General features: G+C 60.8%; 2 protein-coding genes across 3 annotated transcripts; one reads left to right on the plus strand and one right to left on the minus strand.

Moving 5' to 3' along the window:
- Nucleotides 1–3,832: 3,832 nt before the first annotated feature.
- BMP15 (bone morphogenetic protein 15) lies at nt 3,833–5,701 on the minus strand. The gene is made up of 2 exons (XM_063170907.1): nt 5,383–5,701; nt 3,833–4,893 (listed from the first exon to the last, which is right to left on the minus strand). Exons 1-2 carry the CDS (start codon nt 5,699–5,701, stop codon nt 4,118–4,120), a joined length of 1,095 nt encoding a protein of 364 aa, XP_063026977.1. The 3' UTR covers nt 3,833–4,117.
- Nucleotides 5,702–8,646: 2,945 nt separating this feature from the next.
- Nucleotides 8,647–20,616, plus strand: SHROOM4 (shroom family member 4). Of its 2 annotated transcripts, XM_063170189.1 has the most exons (10): nt 8,647–8,787; nt 12,111–12,262; nt 13,357–13,488; nt 13,965–15,954; nt 16,152–16,213; nt 16,626–17,225; nt 17,399–17,821; nt 17,905–18,091; nt 18,661–18,933; nt 19,015–20,616. In XM_063170189.1, the coding sequence occupies exons 1-10, from the start codon at nt 8,662–8,664 to the stop codon at nt 19,282–19,284; spliced, it is 4,215 nt and encodes a 1,404-aa protein (XP_063026259.1). In that variant the 5' UTR covers nt 8,647–8,661; the 3' UTR covers nt 19,285–20,616. The 2 variants fall into 2 exon arrangements, with proteins under 2 accessions (XP_063026259.1, XP_063026260.1); XM_063170190.1 differs by lacking the exon at nt 12,111–12,262 and having other exon boundaries at nt 8,722–8,787.
- Nucleotides 20,617–23,859: the final 3,243 nt, after the last annotated feature.

Consider the following 23,859-nt stretch of genomic DNA (forward strand, 5'->3'; position numbering starts at 1 on the left):
CCTGAGCTGGAGGCAGCTGGATGGGGGGGCCAAAGCTGGGCTCTGCTGGGGGGTGCCTAGGCTGGAGTCACTGGAACTGGAGGACACCACAATGGTGGGCACAGGAGGTCCCTGGTGGGCAGTGAGGGATAATGTAGGGGTGGGGGTCCTAGAGTCGAGAACTCCCAAAGTTGGTGGGGTTGGGTTACTTGTGAGGCCCCATGGCTGGGGACATCAGAGTACAAGGAGCAGGCCACAGGGCTTGTAGGGATGAGACACATTAAGAGTCCCAGTCATGCACACAAGCCTAGGCAGGGGGTGATGTGGGGGATGAGCAGGGGTCCCCAGTTACCACAGGCCCTGCTGACACACTGAGTGCTGTGCCAGCAGTGGGCACCCAGGGGTCTGCTGCTCTCCATCCTCTAGAAGGGTGTTGCATGGGCCATCTGGGGGGCCACATGCCTCCCACCCACTGGGGCTCCTGGAACACCCAGAAGGGCAGATGGGGAAGTGAGGAATGTCCTGAGTCACCTGGCACCTGCCCTTCATGCCAAGACCCCCCTGGAGGGTGCTGTAAAGAAGCAAGAGGAGGGACAGGAGTAGTGCTAGGCTGATGGTGATTCCTGGGGATGGTAGTGGGGACTGCACTGGCCCTATCACCATTCTGACTGCTGAGGCTTCCATAGTCTTGCAAACTCCATCTGTCAGGTGCCTCCTCTCAGGCACTGCTCCTCTCAGGTAATGGCTCTGCACAAATATTTCAGTGGCCCTGGGCAGAGAAACAGCCCCAGCTGGGGGCTGCCAGTATCTCTGCAGGGCACCCACAAGGCATCTGGATTCTGGCTAGCACCGTTTGCATCCAGCTACAGTCCTGGCAAGGTGCCTGGGGAGCACCTGTTCTCCACAGCTGGGTGATCTCCATCCTGGTGCCCCTGTACTGTGCCCAGCCTAGATTTACCCCAGCACTGCAAGGGCACGTGGGACACATCCCCCCTCTGCCCAGTGCCAGCCTGCAGGATGTGGGGTGTGAGGTGTTCATGCCCACTTAGGAGGGGCAGCAGGAGGGATAGTGAATTGTGGGATCTCAGCACCTCAGGATGGAGGTGCAGAGAGGCCGAGAGCACCCTTGGGGGGCTCGGGAGTCCTGGAATGTTGCCAGAAGTGTCTGGTGGCTGGACTTTGATCCTACACAGGAGACGACACCTGTATGAGGATAGGAGGATTTCACTGGGGTGAACGGTGAAGGGATAAGTTAATTAGAGTGTAAAACACAGGGTTTAGGATTTCTGTACAGGGGGGTCTAAAGAAGTAAGATGGAGGAATTGGGGCGTGTCCTGTCCTTCTTCTTGGCCTCCATCTTCTGTGGTGATGGTGGCACTTTGGGATTGGTCATTACTAGAAGAGCACCGGTTAATAAGGGTAGAAGGTATTGGGGAAAAATTATAAATATTGTATACGTAACTTCGAGTATAAAGATAGGTGACCGCCCCGGGGGCTCTCAGTGTGCTCATGGCTGGCTTGCTGTGCAGACCTCTGTTGGGCTGAAAGAAAATCTTTTAGATAAACAATTAATAAACACCGAGACCGAGAAAAGATCAGAAGTCTCTCCTCGTCCTTTGAAGCGCGGGCTGTCCAAGGCCACCCCGGGCCTTTCCAGGCCACCTAAACAGCCGAGAAACCGACAGTGAATGGGCACCCTGTGGAAACAAAACAAAGCCTCAGTGTGGGGTGTGGGGTTTGGGGCAGGGGAAGGAGCTCAAACAAGGCAGAAGGGAACAGGGATGCACTAGCTGGCCTGGGGGAGAGAAAGGGGCTAGCAGCAGCTCCACAGGCAAGATCCCTACCTGAGGGTGGGTTGGGGCGCATGTCCCCAAAGCCAGGATTCCTGGTGGTCCCCAATGGAATGCCAGGCTGTGCCCAAGGGCTCACATAGCTGCGGGATCTGCAGGAAGATCATCCCTGCAAGGTGCACCCAGGCAACAGGCCAGGGTCACTGCACCCTGCGCCTGGCAGTCTCAGCAATGATGCAGGCACAGAGCTGGGGTCATCTGGGGACAGTGAATCTTTCCCTGAATCACTGCTCCTCCATCTCTGTGGCAGCACCTTTCCCACAATCAGCACAGAGGTGATCCTGATGCTGGAGCAGCCCCTAGGCACCCATGGGTACTCAAGGAAGGGGCCCATCCCAAAAGACTCAAGAGCCTGTTGGCACAGTGCATAAATGGACACGGGGCTGGGGTGACAAACGCCAGTGCTCACCCAGGTGAGCACTTGGTCCAAGGGGTGCTGGCAGCAGCTTGGGGGTGAGGGGGGCACTGGCATCTAGGGGTATCCAGGGCTGGGAGCATGCCCCTCTCCATGTCTTTTATCATCACTTGTCTGCATGAATCAACAGAACATGGTTAATGATTGATAGGGCTCAGATATGTGAGCTTCCAAAAAAGCAGATGTTCCCCAGTCATCACCAAGACGTGGCTAGCTGGGGACAAGGGGCAAGAGAGAACCTGGGGCTCTGTGGTTTCTCAGTCTTCCAGGATGGGAAAGAAACTTTGAGACTGGCAGGAAAGGGAGGGATTGGAGTTGACAGCAGCCCATCCAACAGCAAACACGGGAAAAATAAAACTGCTGAAACATCCCCATGGAGCTTGGGCCAGCAATAACAGATGGGGCTGGACCCCAAGCAAGAGGAGACCCTGGCAAAAGCATGAGCTGTGGAGAAACAGCACCCAGGTGACAGCGCTGGTGCCAAGGATGATGGCTGCCACCTATGCCTTGCTGCTCAAAGAATGGAAATTTTGCTCCAGCACTGCAGACAGGGCATCATATCCAGCAACAGTCAGGTTTGTTTGCAGATACCTACCCACAATAGCAACAGCAGAGAAATGCCTTGGCCATGGTGACAGACAGCCCCAGGAGACCTGGCTCATTGCTCTTCCATGGTCTCCTAGGACTTGCCCCATACAGAGCGATGCGGGGCATCTCTCATTCCCAGACCCATGGAGGCAGCTGCCTGCAGCCACATTTGGTCTCCTCTGCACTAGGGCAGGTCAATGCCCCAGGGGAGGCACTTCTCATAGGCCCTGCTTGAACCAGCTGGGATTTACCCCTGCACCCGCCCCCTCCAGTGAAAGCACAAAGGCAGGGCACAGGGATACAGCCTAGTGCAACCTATCCCAGGGTGCACTTGCTGCACCCTAGGGGCAGTGCAAGAACAGGCCAAGATGGTCTTTAGCAAAATCAATCAATTTATTTATTCACAGTCAAGAAATAGAGAAGAGTCAGGCAGCAGGGGTGCTGAGAGTGGGACTGATCCTTCTGAAAACAGGGACATGCCAGGAGCCCAGCAGAGCCCAAGGCCTGTGTGACAGCAAGAGTGCAAGAAGGTAGAGAGACATCTGCAACAGGAATCTGACCTCTGGGAACAAGACCTGAGCCCTGCTAGAGGGCAAGCCAAGGAGCTGAAGAACAGGTGTGTCAGAGGAAACAGCAGGCAGAGCCCAGCACAGGCAGCTGCCTTTGCCTCTAGCACCGGAAGCAGAGATGGCAGCTCAGGTCCCTCCAGTTTTTCACAGCCCTTCCAGAGCAGAACTGCAGGGAAGGAGAGAGGCTTCCTCACTCCAGCCCAAATTCTCAGCCTGGTGAGATGCCTCTGCAGCTGAGACTAGATAGGGACGGGGTGCACGTGAGTTGGGAAGGAATGCCACAGGCAGGGTCACATCAGATCCTGACACCACCAATGTGTCAGATGCAAAACACAGACACCTGGACTTCCTACCCTCCCTGCCCTCCCTCCACCAGGAGACTCCCAGCCACCTCCCAAGAGCTTGGTACTCCTGTTTAGGGACACAGCTCATATCTGAGAACATCAGGCCAAGCCCCCCTGCCCACCAAAACCAGGCAGCAGCCATGGGGGCTGCAAGAAGGACAGATGCCACGGGGCAACCACCCCAGCACAGGTTCCTGCCTTTAAAAACCCACAATTTACATAAAACTGTCATTGTAAAACCTCCCCACTGAGCAGCACTGCATGGGGAGGGGAGATGAGCCAAGTGAGCCCCAGGCAGAGCAAGATAAACCCTAAAGTCCAGATCTGCAGGAAGAGGCAGAGCCCAGGGGTGATGTGCTGGGGCAGTGGAAATTACCGGCAAGTGCAGGACTCTGCAATCATGTTCTCATACTCCTTGTACAGGATGCCTCCATTGCGCTCAATCATGAGGACACTGATGGGGCTGTAGCGATAGGGCACACAGGAGGGCCGGGGCACATTGGCATCCACAAGCTGATGAACAAAACTCTGCACCACAGCATGGTTGGGTGCGTGGAAGTCATAGCGGAGCAGGTGGGGACAGGTGCCCTTGCAGTAGCGTGGGTTGTAGCGGTGAGGAGCGATGATCCAGTGGTCCCAGCCCAGCTGTGCAAAACTGACAGGGAAGGGGCGGAGGGAACAGTCACTCTTCTCCCCTCCCTGCTCCCGCAGGTACTTGGGCAGGTCATGAGCCAATGTCCCTGTATCACGTCGGTGTCGGTGGGGCTCTGCTGCCAGAGGTGTGAACCCTGCCTGAGTGTCGTTAAGGTAGAGAAGGAGGAAAGGGTGGCCGGGGGCCACAGGGGCATCGTGGCCTCCTGCTCGGCCAGCACGCACACAGACATGCCGCAGTGCCAGGCTCCCCATGCTGCTGTTCCCCAGCACCAGGTAAGGGGTGACATCAACTTCGGCCCAGCCATCATGGGAACGGGCAGTAGGGCTGAGCAGCACCCTGGGCGGCTCGCCAGCCATCACCAGCTCCAGAGCACAGAGAAGGCGACCGTGGGCCAGTGACAGACTGGGCAGGTAGACCACAGTAGCTCTGAGGAGGTGCTCGACCTCTGGCTGGCCCTCCATGTGGTAGGTGAGGGCCTGCAAGTACCAGCGACCTGCAGGGAAGCAGTGACCAAGTACCCTGTTAGCATAGTGCAGGAGGCACTGTGGAGCACCCCTTGCTGTCATGGTGCTGCCACAGTCCCACACAGCACAGCAGAGCCTGTGACACCCATCTGCCCCAGCACAAGGCAGAAGCTGCAGCAAACAGAAGCCATGAGACAAGGCTTGCTGGTGGAATGAAGGGCAAAGAGTCTGCAACATTTCCTATCCTCTCCACCAACACCATTAGCCTGGCAGAGCATCAGGCAGAGTAGGAAGGAGAGAAGGGCACACAAGGGCCAGCTATGCGCTTGCCCACCTCACCCCTGGGGCACAGCCTTGGACTCCTGCCAAGTGGAACCCCACAGCCAAGTGCAACCCCAGCCAGGACACTGTAGAGAGGGGGAAGGAAGCAGGCAAGAGACCTCACCTTCAGAGCTCAAGCCCACCCTGCTAGCTCTGCTAAGCACACATACCATCCTTAGTGCTCACCGGTTCCTTACCTGCCCAGGGCTGACTCCCATGGGAGCTGGCCTGCACCAGGCGGATGGTGTTGGTGCCTAGGCTGCGGCTGCGGCGGGGTCGCCCTTCGCGGTCAGCAGCACGCCGGTACAGATTCAGCATGTAGCGCAGGGGCTGTCCGCTGGCTGGCCCCGCCTGCCAGCCCAGGCTGCCTGGAGCCCGCGTTTGCAGGGCCTGCAGGAGGGGCAGGGTGGGGACAGCAGGCAGGGAGCCAAGGGGCAGTGGGGACTGGTTCGCAGCTTGGGAAAGGGGCAAAACAAGGAGAAGGAGGAGGCTGGTGAAAGGGTAGGGCATAGCCATGATAGGTGAGTGTCGGCAGGGAGCAGGTAAGAGGGACAGGGTGGGTGGGGCTGGCCAGCAGAAGAATTAGGGAGAACCTGCAATCGTGCTTCTCCTCACTTGGGAGGCAGAGCTGACTGTGGGCACCAGCAAAAGGATCCCAGCGTGCTTCCAGCTCCTATCAAGACAGGACAACCACACCGGCTGCTTCAGCTTGGCACAGGAACGGAAAGGTGGGGGGAATCTGTATGCAAAAAGGGGTACAAATTCCAGACTAAAATCCAGGAGCAAAGCTGGCCCAACAGAGCCTGGCTATGGGAGCTGTAAAGGTGCTGGGGTAGGGGCGTGGGGTGAAGTGGGGTGGGAGAACCAGCTCACTCAGCCCACCTGCTCTCGGCTCAGCCTCCTCCTACAGGGTAGGAGGTCCTTGCCCAGGCCCATTTTAAAGGCATGGACTCAATCAGGTTTTAAAGAGCCAGAACCTCCCTGGGTCCCAGGGGAGTGGGGCCAGACAGAGCCTGAGAGGGTGCTTTCATGCAATGAGAGTCCCTCCAGCTACCTCCACTCTGTGCTGACATTCCATCAGCAGCTCATCACCTTTGTGCCCATTGCTGCATGCTGGTCTGCATTGCCCCAAGCAGGCACAGAGCCTGGAGTTCTGCTCCCCAACAGCCCCACAGCACAGCCAGGCTGCCCAGTGCCTCACTCTATCCAGCTGGCACTAAGACACATGGGTGAGCAGAGTGACCCTGAGCCCAGCAGCGGTATGTCTGGGTAAGCCAGCAGTACCCCACTGTAGGCATCATCCTGCCACCACCATCACCATGCCTGCAACTTTGCCTACCTTGACCAGTTTCCAGGTCTTTCTGCCAGCACCTGCTCAAAGCTGAGAGGTGAGCGTGGTGCTCACCCTCTCGCTGGCGTGGGCCATTCAAGTCACTTTCTGTACTGGGGACAGTGCTTGCCTGGGAAAGACCCTCTGGGCACACCACAGTGTGGTTTGGGCAGCTGCATCAAGTCCCACCTCCAGAGCCCCTGGTGCTGTGCCCTGACCCACAGTACACTGTTGCTCTCCTGCTGGGATGGAAGTGGCCAGGGGGTGAGCACACTCCTTGGGAATCACTGGTGCAGGCACAGGGACATGGGGAGAGCTGGAGGGATTGTACTGGTGTCTGCTGCCCACTGTTTCTGGTGCCAGCTGGGCACAGTGCTAAGGGCTTGGAAGGGCTGTGTAGGGGTGTGTGTGGTGCTAAATGTGCTATGGGGCCAAGTGAAGAGCCAGGGCACAAGAGCCCTCTTGCCTGGCCAGGCAGCCCTTGTTACTCATTTGGGAAAGCGCACAAGGGGCAGACGAGCCAGTGAACATTGGGAAGTCTGGGCATGGCAGCAGCCAGTCGTGATTTGGGGGCATTACAAGGCAGGTGGGGTTGGGGTGGTGGACATGTCAGTGGTGGACATGTCAAGGCTGTATGGGGGGAGCTATGAATCTCTCCTGGGTGGGCTCTAGCACTACAAATAGCCCAGGTACCACTCCCCCTGTGCCCTGTGACACTCTGGCTGTACTGGTCTGGCTGAAGCTGGGCTGCACAGGGAGCAGGCAGAGTTCAAGAGAGGTGCTTGTGGACAGGGACTAGCAAGAAAAACTTGAGACCCTTCCAGCACTGAATGAACCAGCCTGGCACTGCAAGCTGACCCTCCCAGGCCGTGGCGGGCAACCAGGGCTGCAGGCGCTGCTTGCAGAGCAGAGCTTTCCAGGCCGGTTGTCTGGGAAGGAGATGAGTAAGAGTCATGGCCCCAGGCGGGAAGGGAGGAGCAGGACTCTTGGGAATCCATGCCGATCCACTCCCACCATCCCTGGCTGCTGTTGCTGGCTCTTCCCCCTGCCTCAATTTCCCCCAGGTGGTACAGCTGCCTCTCCTGGGTGTAGCAGGGAAAAGACAAGGGTGAAGAACGGCCAAACTGCCAGGTATGCCCTAAGGTGCCCGGCAGGATATGGACAGGGTGGGGGCTGGCATGGGTAGGTCAGACAGAAGCCAGCAGCATGTGCTGGCCTGCAGGCAATGGAGCTTGGGGCACCAGTGTGACTACATGGTGGGGAGCCAGGGGGGTTGCATCACCCTACTGCCACCCCCTCGTACCCAACTGAGTGCTGTTGAACTGCCACCGTGCCAGGCTAAACTGTGCTAAGCAGTCCCTGCTGGTGTGCGTTCCCAGTGGCACCATATTGTGCTGAACTGGGTCATTTTGAGCTGAACCTGTGCATGGTAAAGCTAAGTCAAGCCAGGCCAGGCTCTGCTGACTGAACTCTGCCAGCCCTGCTTATCAAAGTCAATCAAGCTGAACTGCCCTGAACAAAATTGGGCCAGGTCAAGTGGAGCTAAGCCAGATGAGACCCCTGCTTGTTCTGTGCTGTACCAAACTTAACTTTTGGCAGCCCTGTGTCATGTTGAACTGAGCTGAGACAAGCCAGAATGTGCCAACCCAGCTGAACTACACCGAGGCATGCCAGGCTGAGCCATGCTGGGTCAGTTAACCCATGCTGGCCCCCCTGCCATCCCACGTTGAGCTGAGCTGTGATGTATCGTGCTGCACTGAAGTTTGCCAGCCTTCCATATCATGCCATGCTGGGTTGAGCTGGACTGAATTGAAATACGCCGGCTGGGCTGTACCAAGCTGAGCCAAGCAGCTCACTTCAGGTCCCTGAGCTAAAGGACGGCATGCCAAGGTACTGAGTAGAGAGGTGCTGTGCTGTGCCATTGTGTGCAGAGCCATGCCATGAGCTGCGCTGAGCCGCGCCGTGTTGTGCCGTGCCGAACTGTCCGCCGCCGTCCCCCCGCGCCTCATTGGCGGCGGCGGAGCAGTCCCGGTGCGGAGCGGCCCCGCCCCGCACTCGCCCCGCGCCGCTCAGCCCGGGCGGGCGGGGGTGCAATTTCCTCCACAGTTCGGGGCCGGGCCGGGATGGGGCTGTAGCTGTAGCCGCCATGGAGCGGGCTGAGGGCCGGCCCGGCGCCCCCCAGTACGTGCATGTGCAGCTGCAGGGGGGCGCGCCCTGGGGCTTCACGCTGCGCGGCGGGCTAGAGCACGGCGAGCCCCTCATCGTCTCCAAGGTAGGAATAGCCGGCAGAGCCCCGTGTGGGCTCCGCGACATCCCCCCGCGAGGGGCCTCCCGCCCGTGGCGGGGCGCGGGAGATGGGAGGACACCCGGGGCGCGGCGGCGTCGGGGGTGCGGGGAGCCGCGGCCGCGGGGACTTGTATCCTGGCGCGGCGGGACGGGGACGGCCACTCGCACCTACGATCTCCGCGGCCCTCCACTTAGAGTCGCAGTGAAGAGTGAGAGCGAGAGGGGCGGAGGGACAGCCCGGGCCCGGCGGCAGGAAGAAATTCCTCTGGCACATCCGTTGGGCTGGCGGGGGCGGCCCCCACATTCTCCCTCACGTCTTTCCCGGTCCCGTCCCGCGGGCTGTAGCCGGGGGAGGTCAGCCCCCTGTGTGCCCATCCGTCGGTGCCGCGCCTCCGGGCGTTCCGGGCACCAGACTCTGCGGGACGTTTAGTGCCACGGTGGGGGAACCATAGTCCGTCCCGTCATGCTCTGGAAGGCAGGGGCAGGACCGTGCCCGGGACGGGGTTGGCGCCGGGGTGCGATGCCGAGCGGAGCCCGGCCGCAGTCGGGAGCAAATGGTGAGGGTGACCCCTGCGGCCCCGACGTCTCGCCACACAGAGGGTCACCGATTCCTGCGGCCCCCGCCAGCGCATCGCTCCGCGGGGAGACCCGCAAGGCAGCGGCCAGGGGAACTCCAATAGCCACCCCTCCGGCGTGCCCGGACGGGGTCCTGTCGCCGGACGATTTGGCCGCCTGCCCGCCCGGTGTCGCCGTCCTGCTGAGCCGGGGTGCGGCGGGCCGGGCTGGCGGCCCCGGGGCTGCTCCGTGCCTCGAGCCGGGCCGACTGCGCCCCCGGGGCGTTCCACGCCCTCGGCGGGACGCGGCCAGCGCGGTCTGGCTGGGGGAGCTGGAAAAGTGGCTCCGGTCCCAGCCCTGCGCCCTGAGGTGGCACCGCCGGCGGGTGGGGAGCCGGGCGCCGAAGGAGTAACTGCCCGCGTCCCCACTCGCTGCTGGCCTTCGGGGTGATGGGTCCCCGTGGGTCCGCCGGAGGAGGGATGTTCCTCACTCACCACTTTTGAGAAGGGGATTGGCTTGCGGGCCGCGGGGTATCGGCCCCCGCGCTCCCACGAACACGCAGCCACCGCGTGTGCTCGGTAGACAAAAGGGGCTTGTTCCAGCGCTTTGTGCGTTCAGGGGAGGGTCCCCCCGGGGTCACCGCTCCGCCGCTGCGGCCGGCCGAGGTGTGTGCGGAGAGGGGGCGGCCCTCGTCTGTGGTGCGGGGGGTGCGGGCCGGAAAGAGGAAGGGCGTCCCCGCACGCGATGACTGAGTTTGGCTTCTGAGCCCACTCCGGGCAGGATCCCTTTCTGTGGCAGAGTCCCACGGCGGTGCTCACATGCGGTCTTAAGCCTTCCATGGGGCTGCAAATGCCCTCCGGCACAGGCTTCCCTGAGCACGTCAGGGGCAAGGCGGGAGGTTGGTGTGGCGCAGGGTGAGCACAGCTCTGGCACTGTTCTGCTTGTGAGTCCTAAGACAAGTTTCTCCTGAGACAGGCAGACATTCCCGTGAGCCATCTGGTGCCCACCATCGGGGCCCAGAGTGAACTCCAGGGATGGTGTTTGGGAAGTGTCCTGGGCTGGCTCAGCCAGGCAGGGAGCAGGCAGTGGCGTTTGGTTGCCAGTGCTGAGTTCACTGGTGGCAAAGGCAGAACAAGGGGCTGTTTGTGCCAAATTTAGCTCCTTGTGAGTGATGCCAGGGCTGAGCCTGTCCATCCTAGTGCATGTGATGGCCCAGACATAGGTGCAGACCTAGTGGTGTCCTGCAGCAAGTGGGGACACCTTTTATCTCTGGCTCATCCCCATGGCGGTGGCAGGCAGGACTGGTGGGCACGCATCTGGACAGAGGACTGAGGTGAAGGTGCAGCCTGCCTTGCACGGTCTGCTGGTGCCTGGTGGTGGGCAGCAGCATGGCAAGGGGTAAACCCAGGTGCTCCACTGACTGCATGGTAGGACTGGGAGCCCTCACAGACAGTCAGGGTCCCCTGCCAGGAAGGCAGCCCCATGGCTGACATCTGGGTAGGAGGGCAGCCTGCCTGCACAGGCAGGCACATTGGGCTGTGCCCAGCCTGGGTATGGCATTACAGTGCTAAGATCCTTGGGAAAATGGGAGAGCTGTTGGTTCTGGGCACAGCTATGCCAGGCAAAGCCATAGGGCAGTGGTGCTCTGGGAAGGAGGCTTGGCTGCCCCTGCCTTTCTCCCTCCGAAGGTGACATTTTGTCCAGGGGTAGTGAAATACCTCCTGAGCCCTGCCCAGCATTAGGGCTGGAAAGTGGTGCCCAGGGGCACGTGCACAATGACTGACCTGCTAGGAAGCCATGTGTGCTCCCTGGCACTGAGGTCTGGCTGCTGCCCAAACTGGTCGTGCAGGCACTTTGAGCAGAGGTCATTCCCTGGCCAGGCCTGGGAGCAACTGGGCAGGGTGAAGAGCCCATGGGCAGGGTGGGTGCAGGAGTCCCAGCATGGGGCCAGGTTAGCTCTGCCGTGCAGGTGGCTATAGGGTCTTGCCACATCCACACTGGGCATGGGGCACCCCAGGTCCTGCCCCATGCACCTGCATGCCCTGTGCTACTTCCACCACGGAGAAGCAGCTCCAGTCGCTTGCCAGCCCTGTGGTGTGGAGTTGGCAATCCCTGGCCATTGCAGTGGCAGGATGGGCAGAGATCAGTGCTGGCAATGGACACTGCCTAGCCCAGCCGGGCACTGCTTGTCCCAGGGCTGCCAGGACTGCCCCTACCAGCTAGGGCAGAGGGCATGGACCAGGATCTCATGTGCTGGCAGCACCATGGCTATACTTCCTCTAAGCACAGCAATACAGGGTGCCATGTTCATTTTGGCCATGGGTGTCAGGGAGGGTAGGCATGTGCCAGGGCTCAGCACTTCTACTATTGTCTCCTATGTGCACATAGGGTGGGAATAGCATCCTTTGGGCATTGAAATCACCACCGGTGCCCAGACAGGCTCTATGTGGGGTTGGAAGCAGCAGCAGGGGGCTGGCATCCATGCTGGACAAAGGGCCCTTGTGCTGCCTGCGAGGGAATCTGCTGGGATGGGACATTTTTCTTTCTCTCCCCTCCCTGATGCCCTTGCTCAGAAATTCACGCGACCAGAGAAGGGGGAGAGCCTGGCCCCACAGATCCCTCTGGGGTGCCTGGGGCTCAGGTACCTTCTCGGAAGCCTCTTTCTCCCCTGACACGCGGTGGCCATGGAACATCCCCTGGGATATTCTGGGGGCTGTGCCCCTGCCCCCCTTGATGCCCCTCTCTGTCACCCAGGTGGAGGATGGGGGCAAGGCTGCACTGTCCCGCCGGCTGCAGCCAGGTGATGAGCTGGTGAACATCAGCGGGACCCCACTGTACGGATCCCGCCAGGAGGCCCTCATCCTCATCAAGGGCTCCTACCGCACTCTGAAGATGGTTGTTCGCAGGTTGGCAGTGCTGTGGAAGGGACACAGGGAGGGCCAGTGGGGCTTCACCTGCCTGGGGGACTGGCAGGAACCTGGAGGTGCCCCTTGCTGGGACAGGGTGGGGAGCAGCCCCTTTGCTGCTGTCAGCACTCCCGCTAAGTGGGGGTGCCACATCCAGCAGAGCCAGGGTAGTGCATCAGGCTCACCACCCCCTCACTGGGCGGTATCCTCAAGCGTGGCCGCTCCTCTCCCTTCCTGCCTGCTTGCCTGCCTCCTGCCTGCCTGCTTGCCTGGGAAAGGAAGGAGAGGCAGGGCTGGGCCTTGCAGTCCCTTCCCCCCCAGCCCCTCCAACTGCATCCATTCCCTGGCTGCATCCTGACTGAGTCCAGCTCCAGCAGCACTCAGGGGCAGGGACGGCGCAAGGGCACTGCCCAAGGGGCAGGGATCCCACGGGACTGTGCTGGGGCTCAGCATCATCCATGGTGAGTTTGGGGGTTCTGGGAAGTCCCTGTGCTGACCTGACGGCTTGCCGCTCTTATCCAGTCATTAAATGTGGCAGCACTTGGCAGTTGGGAGGTACAGGAGGTGGCTTCTGACCATGTCTGTGCAGTGGCATTTGTTGGGTGGGCTGGAGATTCCTGTGGATGCTGTGAGGGGTGGGACAGAGACCAGCACAGGACCCTTCCTAGAGACATGATGTGGCTGGTGCTTGCTGCAGATACTGAGGGACAAAAGAACAAGGGGGAAGGTCAGGCTTGCAGTGGAGACAGATGTGGCCCCAGTGTCCCTTGGTGGAGCTAATCCAGTCCCAGCAGAGACGCTTGCCTTGCTCAGGTCATTGCCTATGGGCTATGCAGGGGCTGTGTCCTAGGTCTCCTGTTAATGCGGCAACAGGGATGCTGCAGTCTGGGGAGCCCTGGCCAGCTGGGTGAGCTGTGAGATCCCCTTGCCCAGTGCCGGGTGCTTGCAGGACTGGACCCTCCTTGCTGCCATCCCCTTTGGGCGGGCACTGGCCTGGGGGGGACCAGGAAACCCCGTAGGAAGTGACTTCAGCCCCGGTTCCTTGGCCTGGCTTCCTCCCCATTCTTGTCCTTTCCCGCTGTTGCTCTTGGCAGGAGGAGCGTGCCCGTCTTCCGGCCCCATTCCTGGCATGTGGCCAAACTTGCCGAAAGCCGCCCAGACGTCCCCACCATGCACTGCCCGGCTGATGCCTTCAGCTTCTCCTGGCCTTCGGGGTGTGATGTCAGGTGAGACCCTGGGGGCAGTTATGAGACTGTGCAAGGGGAGAGGGCAGACAAGGACGCCCCTTGGGTTGTGGCAGTGGGGGTGGCATAGGGGGTCCCACGGTAGTTTCGGGCATTCCTCCTCATCCTGCACTACCCTTTCCCCTGGCTGTTTACTCCCAGCTCCCGGCAGGAAGGGGCGGTGGCTCTGCTGGAGACAGCCAGGAGCTGCTTAGTCCCACTGTCCCGGCTGCCAGAGCTGGGAGGTCTCGAGTGGCTGGAGTCACACACACCCTGTGTTCCCTGTGCCTGTTCCCCTTGCCAGTGCCAGGCAACCTTGGTGGTGGCCCCAACCCTGGGGTGAAGGGCAGGTTGGGGTAGTGCTGCCCTGTGCTCTGTTGTCCCAGGGAGGGTGTTGGGGGGGGATGGGCTCCTTGGAATCTCTGTGGAGCTGGATGAGGGGCAGCAGGTGCCTGTAACACTGACATGGGGCTAGGCAGCAGCAAGCTGTCCCTGCAGTGGAACCCACTGTCCTGGCACTGCAGCACTGACCGGAGCAGCTCCATCGGGAGCATGGAGAGCCTGGACCATCCCAGCCAGGCCTGCTATGAAGGAGACCCCTCACCCGTTGACCAGGGCATGTACCACAGTAAGCGGGACTCGGCCTACAGCTCCTTCTCTGCCAGCTCCATTGCCTCTGACTGCGCCCTCTCTCTCCGTCCTGAAGAGGCCGTGTCCATTGATTCCAGCCTCCAAGGCCCCCGCAAAGCCCCTGACAGGCACTACCTGACCACAGGGGCTGAGCCATCTGCCAGCTGGCACCCTGAGGCCTGGCGGGCACCAGTGCCCCCCCAGCCCCCTGTCAGGAGGGACAGCCTGCGAGCAGCCCCAGCTGGCAGAGGGGACAAGTGCCAGGCCTCAATGTCAGCGGATATGCTGCATGCCAAGGGCCGGTGGATCTCTGACACCTTCCTCTGCCAGCGGGATGGGGAGGCAGAAATAGTGGGCAGGAGGAAACTGGCGCCATACCCCACAAAGGACTGTCTCTCTGCTGACCAGTATTACATGCTGAGCTCCCACCCGGACCGTTGCCCAGCTGAGCCACTCCTGGGGGAGAGCATGGAGTCTGACAACCAGCCATACGTGGATGACAGCATGCACCAAGTGCCTGATGCCACAACAGCAGGTGACAACCCATTGCTGTCCCCTCTCAAGGGCCACGTGTCGCACCGTCACAGTGCTCCCGAGCAACTGCTGGCCTCCCAGTTCCGCTCTCTCCAACTGGGCACCAACAGCGGGCGAGCCTCTCCAGCCCCCAGTGGGCAACACTGGACCTTGTCTCCGCTGCATCCTGAGGGCAGCCGAGGGGGAACCACAGGGGCTGCCCAGGATCCCCCGCACTGCCCAGAGCCTGGCTGCCGCCCACCGCCCTGCCACTGCTGCCCTGAGCTGCAGCAAGCCTGCGGGCAGGATGGCCGGGGGGCAAGCCCAGTACTCAGCACTGAGGGGCCAGTGGAGGAGGAGAGCCGTGGAGGGGCCCGGCGGGCTGGGGGTCCTCCCCACCGCTCTGCTCAGATGCGCCGCCGCAGCGACCGTTTTGCCACCAGCTTGCGCAACGAGATCCAGCGGCGCAAGGCCCAGCTGCAGAAGAGCCGGGGTCCTGGTGCGCCTCTGCCTGGTGAGGAGCCAGTGGAGGAAACTGAGGAGCCCCCAGAGGGCAGTGTACTGGCAGAGCGACAGCCTGCCCCGTCTGAGTGTCTCAGCCCCGCACCGAGTGAGGAGAGCAGGAACTCTGGCCGCTCAGCAGATCGGGGCATCCCCACTCCTGACCCAGCCCCTAAAGGGCCCTTGTCCCCTGAGCGGGTGGTGCCAACAGCCAGGGGCCGCTGGCGCTGGTCCCCGGAAAACAAGCTGCAGCCACAACACTCGCCCAGCCACAGTGAACTGGAGGGCTACGGCCAGGGCCCGGCGGCCTGCAGCTCCCCACCACCACGGGGCAGCGACGAAGCAGTCCTGCTGCCCTTTGCCGACCGCCGCCGGTTCTTTGAGGAGAGCAGCCGACTGGCACCACCCCGGCACAGCAAGCCGCCAGCAGGTGATCCCAGCACCTTCCAGCCCCCTGGCCCTGAGCACCGGGATGTCCGCCGCCTCTCTGTGGACCAGCCCTACAGCCCACCCTCACCCAGCCGCCCTGGCTCCGCTGGCCCCTATGCTGAGTGCTGCCGGGAGCAGCCCCACTGCTACAAGCCACTGGGGAGGCCAGGGGAGCTGGATTACCTGCGGGGCTTTTCCTACCCCTACGGGGTTCCCCTGCGCCCTGAGCCCTGCCGCTACTGTGGAGGGGACCTGTGCCCGCCACCACGGCCCCGTGGCCACACATGCCGCTGTCACCCTGTGTCCTGGGTGCGCTGCCCTGACTGCTGCTACCCAGCTACCCATCCTGGGCGACAGGAGAGTGATGCCTGGCCCCTCCGGAGAGCTTTCGTTCCAGTGAGTAATGCCCTGTGGGACTGTGCTGGGGAGCAGCACTGACACTCCCTTGCACCCCTGGACTATGACCCTGGGTTGGGGTGGGGGGTACTGTTCCCCCATTTGCCCTGCAGACTGCCTGCAAGTCTTCTGTGCCTGAATGGGGATGGGACAGCGGTGCTGGGGGATGGATTTCACACTGCCTCCTTCTCACACAGGAATTTCCTCAGGGTGAGTGGGAACCACCTTCAATCACCAGGAAAGTCAGCCAGTCCATCAGGTGAGCCCATGCCAAATGCCACGGTGCTGGGATGTGTGTGCCACTCAGTGGGGACCTCAGGGAATGTGGGGACTGCCTGGGGGATGTGGGGACTGCCATGATTTTGACTGGGATGTAGAAAGTGCCTCCCGTACTTCCTTGGCCATCCTTGGCTGGTGCTCTTTGAGGCAGAAGGAGGCACGCAGGGCAAGAGTGTGTGAGGAGGTGTCCACAGCAAAGGTGGTCCCTCCTTACCCTTCCCCAGGGTTCTGGGGCCATCTCTGGGGAACTGTGCCCAGCAGATAAGCCTGAGCTTCTCCCACCAGTGTGACTGGATGACTAGCTGGGGTAAATGAGGCAGGGCATGAAATGGGCCTGAACTGCCAGATGGGTGACTGTGTATGGGAGGATGGGTGCCTCCTTCTCTTCCTAGTGAGCTCTCCAGCTGCCCACCCGGTTTCCCAAGGCTTGGCCCATTCCACACCTGCCTTGAGAGCACCGAGCCAGAGTGGCCACCCTGCTACCGGGCCACATCCACGCATGACCTCTTGTGGGATAGTGACCACCTGGCCCAGACCCCTGAGAGCCCCCCGGATCCGCTGCACCGCCCACTAAGGGGCAGAGCCTTCTCTGAGAGCCATCTCAACCTGGAACCTTCCAGCCCCTGGGGCTGTGACCAGAAGGACCTTTTCCGTGCCAAGCTGGACCCTCCCAGCATCCCCAAAAAGAAGGGCCCTCCACCTCCCCGCCCACCTCCGCCCGACTGGGAGAAGTACAGACAGCGTCGGGCATCCCAGCACCCGCCAGATGGTGCTGGGCATGGCTCTGCCTTCTCTGCTGCCCCAATGCCAATCCGCAGCATTGCTGTGGCAGTGAGGGAGCGGTCACAGAGCCTCACTGGGGAGCAGAAAGGCCAGTCCTGGGGGCACACTGCTTGCCCCCCTGCTCCGTCAGGTGCCTGGCCCCGAGCTGAGGCCCCCAGATCACTCCGCAGGACTCCTGGGCCCGATGCTGCCAACGCTGAAATTTGCAGGCAAGTGGTGCCATGGCATGGGGGTGGGCTCTTGTACCCTGTATCAGAGCATCCTAATCCTTAGAGCACCGTGTGGGATTTTTGTGTTGCGGACTGTCCCTGTCCCTGACCTCTTTCCCTGGCATGGCCATAGCCCTGAGGGGAGCTGACATGCCCTGGGTGGGTGTTGACAGGGTGTCAGGAGCCGGGGAGAAGCGGACAAAGATGAAGCGGTCTGGGGAGATGGAGGAGCAGCCCCAAAGGCTCATCCAGAACCAGGAGCAGGGCCGTGCCAGTCCCCGTGGGGTGGGTGAGTGCTCCCTGTCCCTGCATTGTGGCTCTTGCCCTGCCATGCCGGAGGCACTTAAGCCCAGTTCTGGGGCAGTGGAGGGGGTGAGCTGCCAGGGCAGCTGGCCCCAGCCCCGCTGCATGGACTCTGAGGAACGACTGTGGGACGTGGCTGTCAGGGACCATTCCCTGGCCAGTGTCCTCGCCCCCTTGGCTTCCCCTGGCACCGCCAGTGAGGTGATGGGTGAGCTGCTGGTGGCTGGGGAGCGACCGGCCTGGCGGAAGTGTCTCCAGCAGGACTGGCACCTGGAGGCCCTGCCACTGGACAGGTAGGGCTGTCACACCACCGGGCCCCATACCAAGGGCAGGCTGACACCCCCCAGTGCTTATCGCTGTATCTCTGTCTCCCCAGGCAAGGGTTTGAGCCCATCTCGCTGCCTCCCAGGAGTGCTGCCAGCTCCAGCACCTTCCCAGTGCACTTTGGTGTTGCAGTGGGCAAAACTGAGCCACTCAACAAGGTAAAGGCACTGCCGGAGGTAGTGGAGGGGAGCTCGGAGGATGAGGAGGAGGAGGTGGACCATGAGCTGGTGGAAAAGAAGGTACAAGACCCTGCTGGGAACAATTCCCTTGTGGTTCCCCACTGTCCTGGCCAGGTGCTCATGGAGACTGGGTGCATTTCTGGATGCTCACGGGGACTGAGGCATCACTGGTTGTTCCTGGGAGCTGGGGACATCACCAGGCACTCATGGGCATGGGGGTAATTGCTGGACACGTGCGGGTACCAGGAACATTGCCATATACTCACATGGGCCTGGGGCATTGCCAGATGTCTCCAAGGACCAGGGGCATTGTCAGGTGCTTGCAGGACCAGGGAGTCTCACCAGATGCTCGTGGGGACCAGTGGCATCTACAGATGCTTGATGTTTGCAGGGACTGGGATGTTCCCAGATACCCACAGGGACAGGGGCATCCATTAGGTGCACATGGACTCTGGGACATGGACAGATTCTTGTGGGGACTGGGAATTGCCAGTAGCTCATGGGAACCTGGGGTACCACAAGGTTCTTGTGTACTGTCGGCCCCAGCACAGCGCCCCTACGCCTCCGTGCCAGTCCCCTGATCCCATGGGGAGTGGCCCCAGTTCCCCCTGACCCCTTTGCTCTGGCAGCTGCAGCTGATCGAGAGTCTGAGCCGCAAGCTGGTGGTGCTGCAGGAGGCACAGCGGGGGCTGCAGGAGGACATTAGTGCCAATGGGGCACTGGGTGAAGATGTGGCTGCTCGCCTGCAAGCCCTCTGCACCCCAGGGGAGTTCGACAAGTACCGCCTCTTCGTGGGTGACCTGGACAAGGTGGTCAACCTCCTGCTCTCCCTCTCGGGTCGCCTGGCCCGGGTGGAAAGTGCCCTGGGCAGCCTCGGGCCACACGCCCCTGCTGAGGACAAGGTGGGCATGGGGGAGGGGACCCTCGCCCACGAGGTTTTGGGCTGCGGGATGCCCTGCCAATGCCAGCTGTCTTTCCCACAGCTGGCCCTGCGGGAGAAGCAGCGGCTGTTGGTGGCACAGCTGGAGGATGCCAAAGAGCTGAAGGAGCATGTGGGGCGGCGTGAGGAGGCAGTGGGTGCCATGGTGGCACGGTACCTGCCCCCTGAGCACCTTCAGGACTACCAGCACTTCGTCAAGATGAAGTCAGCCCTCATTGCTGAGCAGAGAGAGCTGGAAGAGAAGATCAAGCTGGGCCAGGAACAGCTCAGGTGCCTGCGTGAGAGCCTTGGCCAGGCCTCCAAGGACTGCTAGCCCCCCTACCCAGTCTCCCTCTGGGATCCTGGCTGTGATCCCAGATTGCTATCAAAGAGGATCCAGCCCCTTGTGGATTCTCCCAGTGTCTGTTCATCTGTCCAGCCCCTGCCTTTTATTTATTTTTCTGATTTACCAGGCAGGGGAGGGGGTTGCCAGTCCAGGTGCTGACAGGAGTTGTTGTGCCACAGAGCTGTCATGGGCTCTGGCCACTCAGCAGCCTGTGGCCCAGCAAGACCAGATGGATGGATGCTACCACCACTCTCATGGGTCTTTCTATGCCTATGAGGTCCCTCCAGCTTGTCCTGGACACCAGTGCCTGTCTTGTATCTGGTGCTGCACCACATGCCTTAAACATCCCCCAGCTACTATTCATGCAGCATCTGAAAGGGTTAAACCACGCTCACCAGCTGTCCTGTCTGTTTGCCCAGCTCTGTCCATCTGTGGGGGGGGGGAGCTGAAGGAATTTCAGCCCCAGCATCCTCTTCCTCCTCATTGTGTCAGAAACAATGGTCCTGGCCAGCAGGTTCTTAACCCACTCCCTGCTGGCTGAGAGACCACAGGGGGCCGAGGTGAGTGCCAGTAGGTGTTGTGTACCTGTGTCTTGGGATGGTACCCTGCCAGGGCACGGATGTTGGGACAAATACACTGAGGCCTGCGCTACTCTCTGTCACCAATGCTGTGGGCATGGAGACAACCCAGCCTCAACCAGCCCTCACCTGTAGCTTCTAACTCAACACCAGGAGCGATTAATAGAGGAAAAACCACATTAAGGACAAAACAGGGTACCTGTCCCCTTCTTTCTGCTGCAACAGCCACAAATAGCACTTAGATGTCACCCCTGCCACTGTCCATCTGTCTCCAGGGCATGAGCAGGTGCCTTCATACTGATTTTGCGCAGGGGTTTAATGCAACCAGCAGGAGCTTGGGGCAGGGGGGTAAACGTTTTGGGGAGGCATGTAGGCAGCAGCGCTTTGGTGTGGCCCCATAGCTGGACAACCCAGCCCAGGGTTCAGGCAGCATCCATGCCTGCCTGTGAGCTCCAGCAGCAGCCCTGCTGTGTTGTTACCCCTGCTCTGGGCTACCCTTTAGCCTGTTAAACACTACATTTCACACTTGCCTGACTCTACTGTGGGATGGTGCCTGGCAGGAGTGGGGTCCTCAACATTCCCTCCATCTCAACCACCCCAGAATCATTGCTAGGACCAAAGACTGCACCCCCTGGGGGCCATGCTGCTCTCGTGGTGGGGTTCAGCAGCCCTGCCTGCATGTTGCTGCATGCCATTGTATCTCTAACAGTAAAGCAGCAGCAGGAGCTGCACTTCTGTTCTAGCTGTCTCTTGCATGGTTTGTCCCTGTGCCCCAACAAGTGGCACTGGAGCAGAGAGAGGGTAATTGCTCCAGCTGGGATGAATCAAGGCTTAGCAAGCTCTTGGAAGCTGAATTCCCCCGTGGCACAGGGGGCACCTGAAGTGCAGCTGTGGGCAGGGTCTCTTCTGCTCCCAGTGCTCCTAGGCTGAGTTGGGGCACGGGTCAGTGCCTGGACTCATCCTACATGCCAGGATGCATGTAGGAGTCACGGCGCTTGGGTAGTGGATACAGGGTTTTCCCTGGCAATCTCTCGGGGCATAGCTGCCAGAACTTTTGGGGCAGCCCCAGGGAGGGGGTGGCCGTGCCCGGGGGGATGTCCCCGTGCTGCTGCTGCTGCTGAGCCTGTTCCGGGTGCCCCGATTCACCGGGGTGCCCCGATTCACCGCGGTCCGGCAGGGGGTGCCCGCTGCCCTCCCCGGGAGCTGCTCTGCTCGCCGGGAGCGCCGGCGGCCGCTGGGCGGCGCCAGTGCTCGGATGGGGCATGCGCGTGCAGGCGCGGGGGGGGTGTGGGAGCGCAGGTGCGCGCGAACACGCGCGGGGGGGGCTAGCGGCGCGCGCGTGCGCAGATGTTGGGAGGGGCCCGGGGATGCTCCAGGGTGAGCACAAGTGCACGGGGCCAGTGTGAGTGTAGGCGAGTGGGTACACACCCCCACAGTGCACACACACCCCCACAGTGGGTTACACACCCCCACAGTGCGTACACACCCCCACAGTGGGTACACACCCCCACAGTGCACACACACCCCCACAGTGCGCACACACCCCCACAGTGGGTTACACACCCCCACAGTGCGTACACACCCCCACAGTGGGTACACACCCCCACAGTGCACACACACCCCCACAGTGCGCACACACCCCCACAGTGCGCACACACCCCCACAGTGCGCACACACCCCCACAGTGCGCACACACCCCCACAGTGGGTTACACACCCCCACAGTGCACACACACCCCCACAGTGGGTTACACACCCCCACAGTGCGCACACACCCCCACAGTGGGTTACACACCCCCACAGTGGGTTACACACCCCCACAGTGCACACACACCCCCACAGTGCGCACACACCCCCACAGTGCGCACACACCCCCACAGTGCGCACACACCCCCACAGTGGGTTACACACCCCCACAGTGCGCACACACCCCCACAGTGGGTTACACACCCCCACAGTGCGCACACACCCCCACAGTGGGTTACACACCCCCACAGTGGGGTACATACCCCCACAGTGCACACACACCCCCACAGTGCGCACACACCCCCACAGTGCGCACACACCCCCACAGTGGGTTACACACCCCCAGAGTGCGCACACACCCCCACAGTGCGCACACACCCCTACAGTGGGGTACACATCCCCGCACAGTGGATACACACCCCCACAGTGGGGTACACACCCCCACAGTGCACACACACCCCCACAGTGGGTACACACCCCCACAGTGCACACACACCCCCACAGTGCGCACACACCCCCACAGTGCACACACACCCCCACAGTGCACACACACCCCCACAGTGCACACACACCCCCACAGTGCGCACACACCCCCACAGTGGGTTACACACCCCCACAGTGCGCACACACCCCCACAGTGCACACACACCCCCACAGTGCACACACACCCCCACAGTGCGCACACACCCCCACAGTGGGTTACACATCCCCAGAGTGCGCACACACCCCCACAGTGCACACACACCCCCACAGTGCGTACACACCCGCACACCGGGGTACACACCCACACAGTGGGGTACACACCCGCACACCGGGGTACACACCCCTACAGTGGGGTACACATCCCCGCACAGTGGATACACACCCCCACAGTGGGGTACACACCCCCACAGTGGGTACACACCCCCACACCGTTGTACACACGTGCATGCACACAGCAGCGTGTTGGCGAGTGGCTGGAAATGTGTGGCGTGCGAGCATATGGCAATGCAGGGGATACCGGCACATGCACATCAGTGCATACAAGTGAACATGTACGCACAGTTGGATGTGTGCACATACACGTGAGCACACACAGCTGAACTCTTACATAAGTGAATGCATGCACACACCTCTGAGCATGCATGTTCTCATAGTTGAACACATGCCATATGTGTGGGTGCACATGTACAGGGCACAGATCCATGCAGCTGCACACAAGTGTTAGTGGCGAGTGACTGCACGTGCAGGTGAATGCATGCACGGGGGAACTTGTCCTATGTCTGATGTGCACGTGTGAATGCATGCCCATGTTTATAAGTGCGAGTTCATAGGGCTACTTGTGCAAGCCCTTGCATGTGGATAACTGCAGGCACAGGGAAACTGTGCCCCATGACCCATTCAAAACACCATTGTCCCTCCATGCAGCTCCAGCTGCTGCCAGGTGTGACTGTCGGCCCACAGCATGGCAGCATAGCTGGCTTGCTGGATACAGGGACCCTCAATGCTGGATGTGGCCATGGCATGGGGTGTCCTGGGATTCCTTTGTGAGACTCCAGAACTGCAAACAGAACCCACAAAGGTAGGGTAGCCCCTGGCCCTGGTATCTGTCTCCCCATCATGATGATCTCTCCATTATACAGATCCCAGATCTGTCCCACAATGTCCCATACACCTGAGCTGGGGAAGGATGAGGATATGGCAGGTAGTGATGCTTTAATGAGAGACCCCTGCCACATGAGGGAGATGGGGAATCCTGGAGCATAAAAGTCCAAACCCCATAGTATGGTACACATAGTAGACCCCCCTCACTCCCACAGTCCATTACAGCCCAAAAAGGAAAGCCATGCATTGGGAAGGGACAAGAGAGCGCTTCCTGTCCCTGTACTGAGGCAGAATGGCCCAGCAGGAAGGAAGGGATATGGGGCTCTGCCAGCATGGAGAGCCCAGAGCAGCAGTGGGTGGGAGATGAGTGCAGAAGCCCATGCAACACTGTGGGATGGAAAGTGAGGCCAGAGCTTCTCTCCCCAGATGTTTGGTGGCACACCTCCTGTGTGCATGCATGTGTGTGTGCTCCAACACATGTTCCAGGGCATGCTCTATGCAATCACACCTCTGTGGGGCTATCTGCATGCATGCACACCACAGAATCACAGAAAGGTTTGGGGTGGGAGGGATTATTGAAGGATATTCTGTCCAATTCTTCCTGCCACGGGCAGGGTTAGGGTTAGGGTTAGGGTTAGGGTTAGGGTTAGGGTTAG

The sequence above is a fragment of the Melospiza melodia genome, chromosome 16 (assembly GCF_035770615.1).
Source record: "Melospiza melodia melodia isolate bMelMel2 chromosome 16, bMelMel2.pri, whole genome shotgun sequence".
Lineage (NCBI taxonomy): Eukaryota > Metazoa > Chordata > Aves > Passeriformes > Passerellidae > Melospiza > Melospiza melodia.

What these genes read in the sequence shown, in the direction of transcription:
- SHROOM4 (XM_063170189.1), top strand. Translation starts at nt 8,662, where the DNA reads ATGGAGCGGGCTGAGGGCCGGCCCGGCGCCCCCCAGTACGTGCATGTG. An exon ending in AGCCCCTCATCGTCTCCAAG is followed by an intron (nt 8,788 to 12,110) that starts GTAGGAATAGCC and finishes TCTGTCACCCAG; the next exon opens with GTGGAGGATGGGGGCAAGGC. An exon ending in GAGGCCCTGCCACTGGACAG is followed by an intron (nt 17,822 to 17,904) that starts GTAGGGCTGTCA and finishes CTGTCTCCCCAG; the next exon opens with GCAAGGGTTTGAGCCCATCT.
- BMP15 (XM_063170907.1), bottom strand. Translation starts at nt 5,701, where the DNA reads ATGGCTATGCCCTACCCTTTCACCAGCCTCCTCCTTCTCCTTGTTTTG. An exon ending in TGGGAGTCAGCCCTGGGCAG is followed by an intron (nt 4,894 to 5,382) that starts GTAAGGAACCGG and finishes GCTTCCCTGCAG; the next exon opens with GTCGCTGGTACTTGCAGGCC.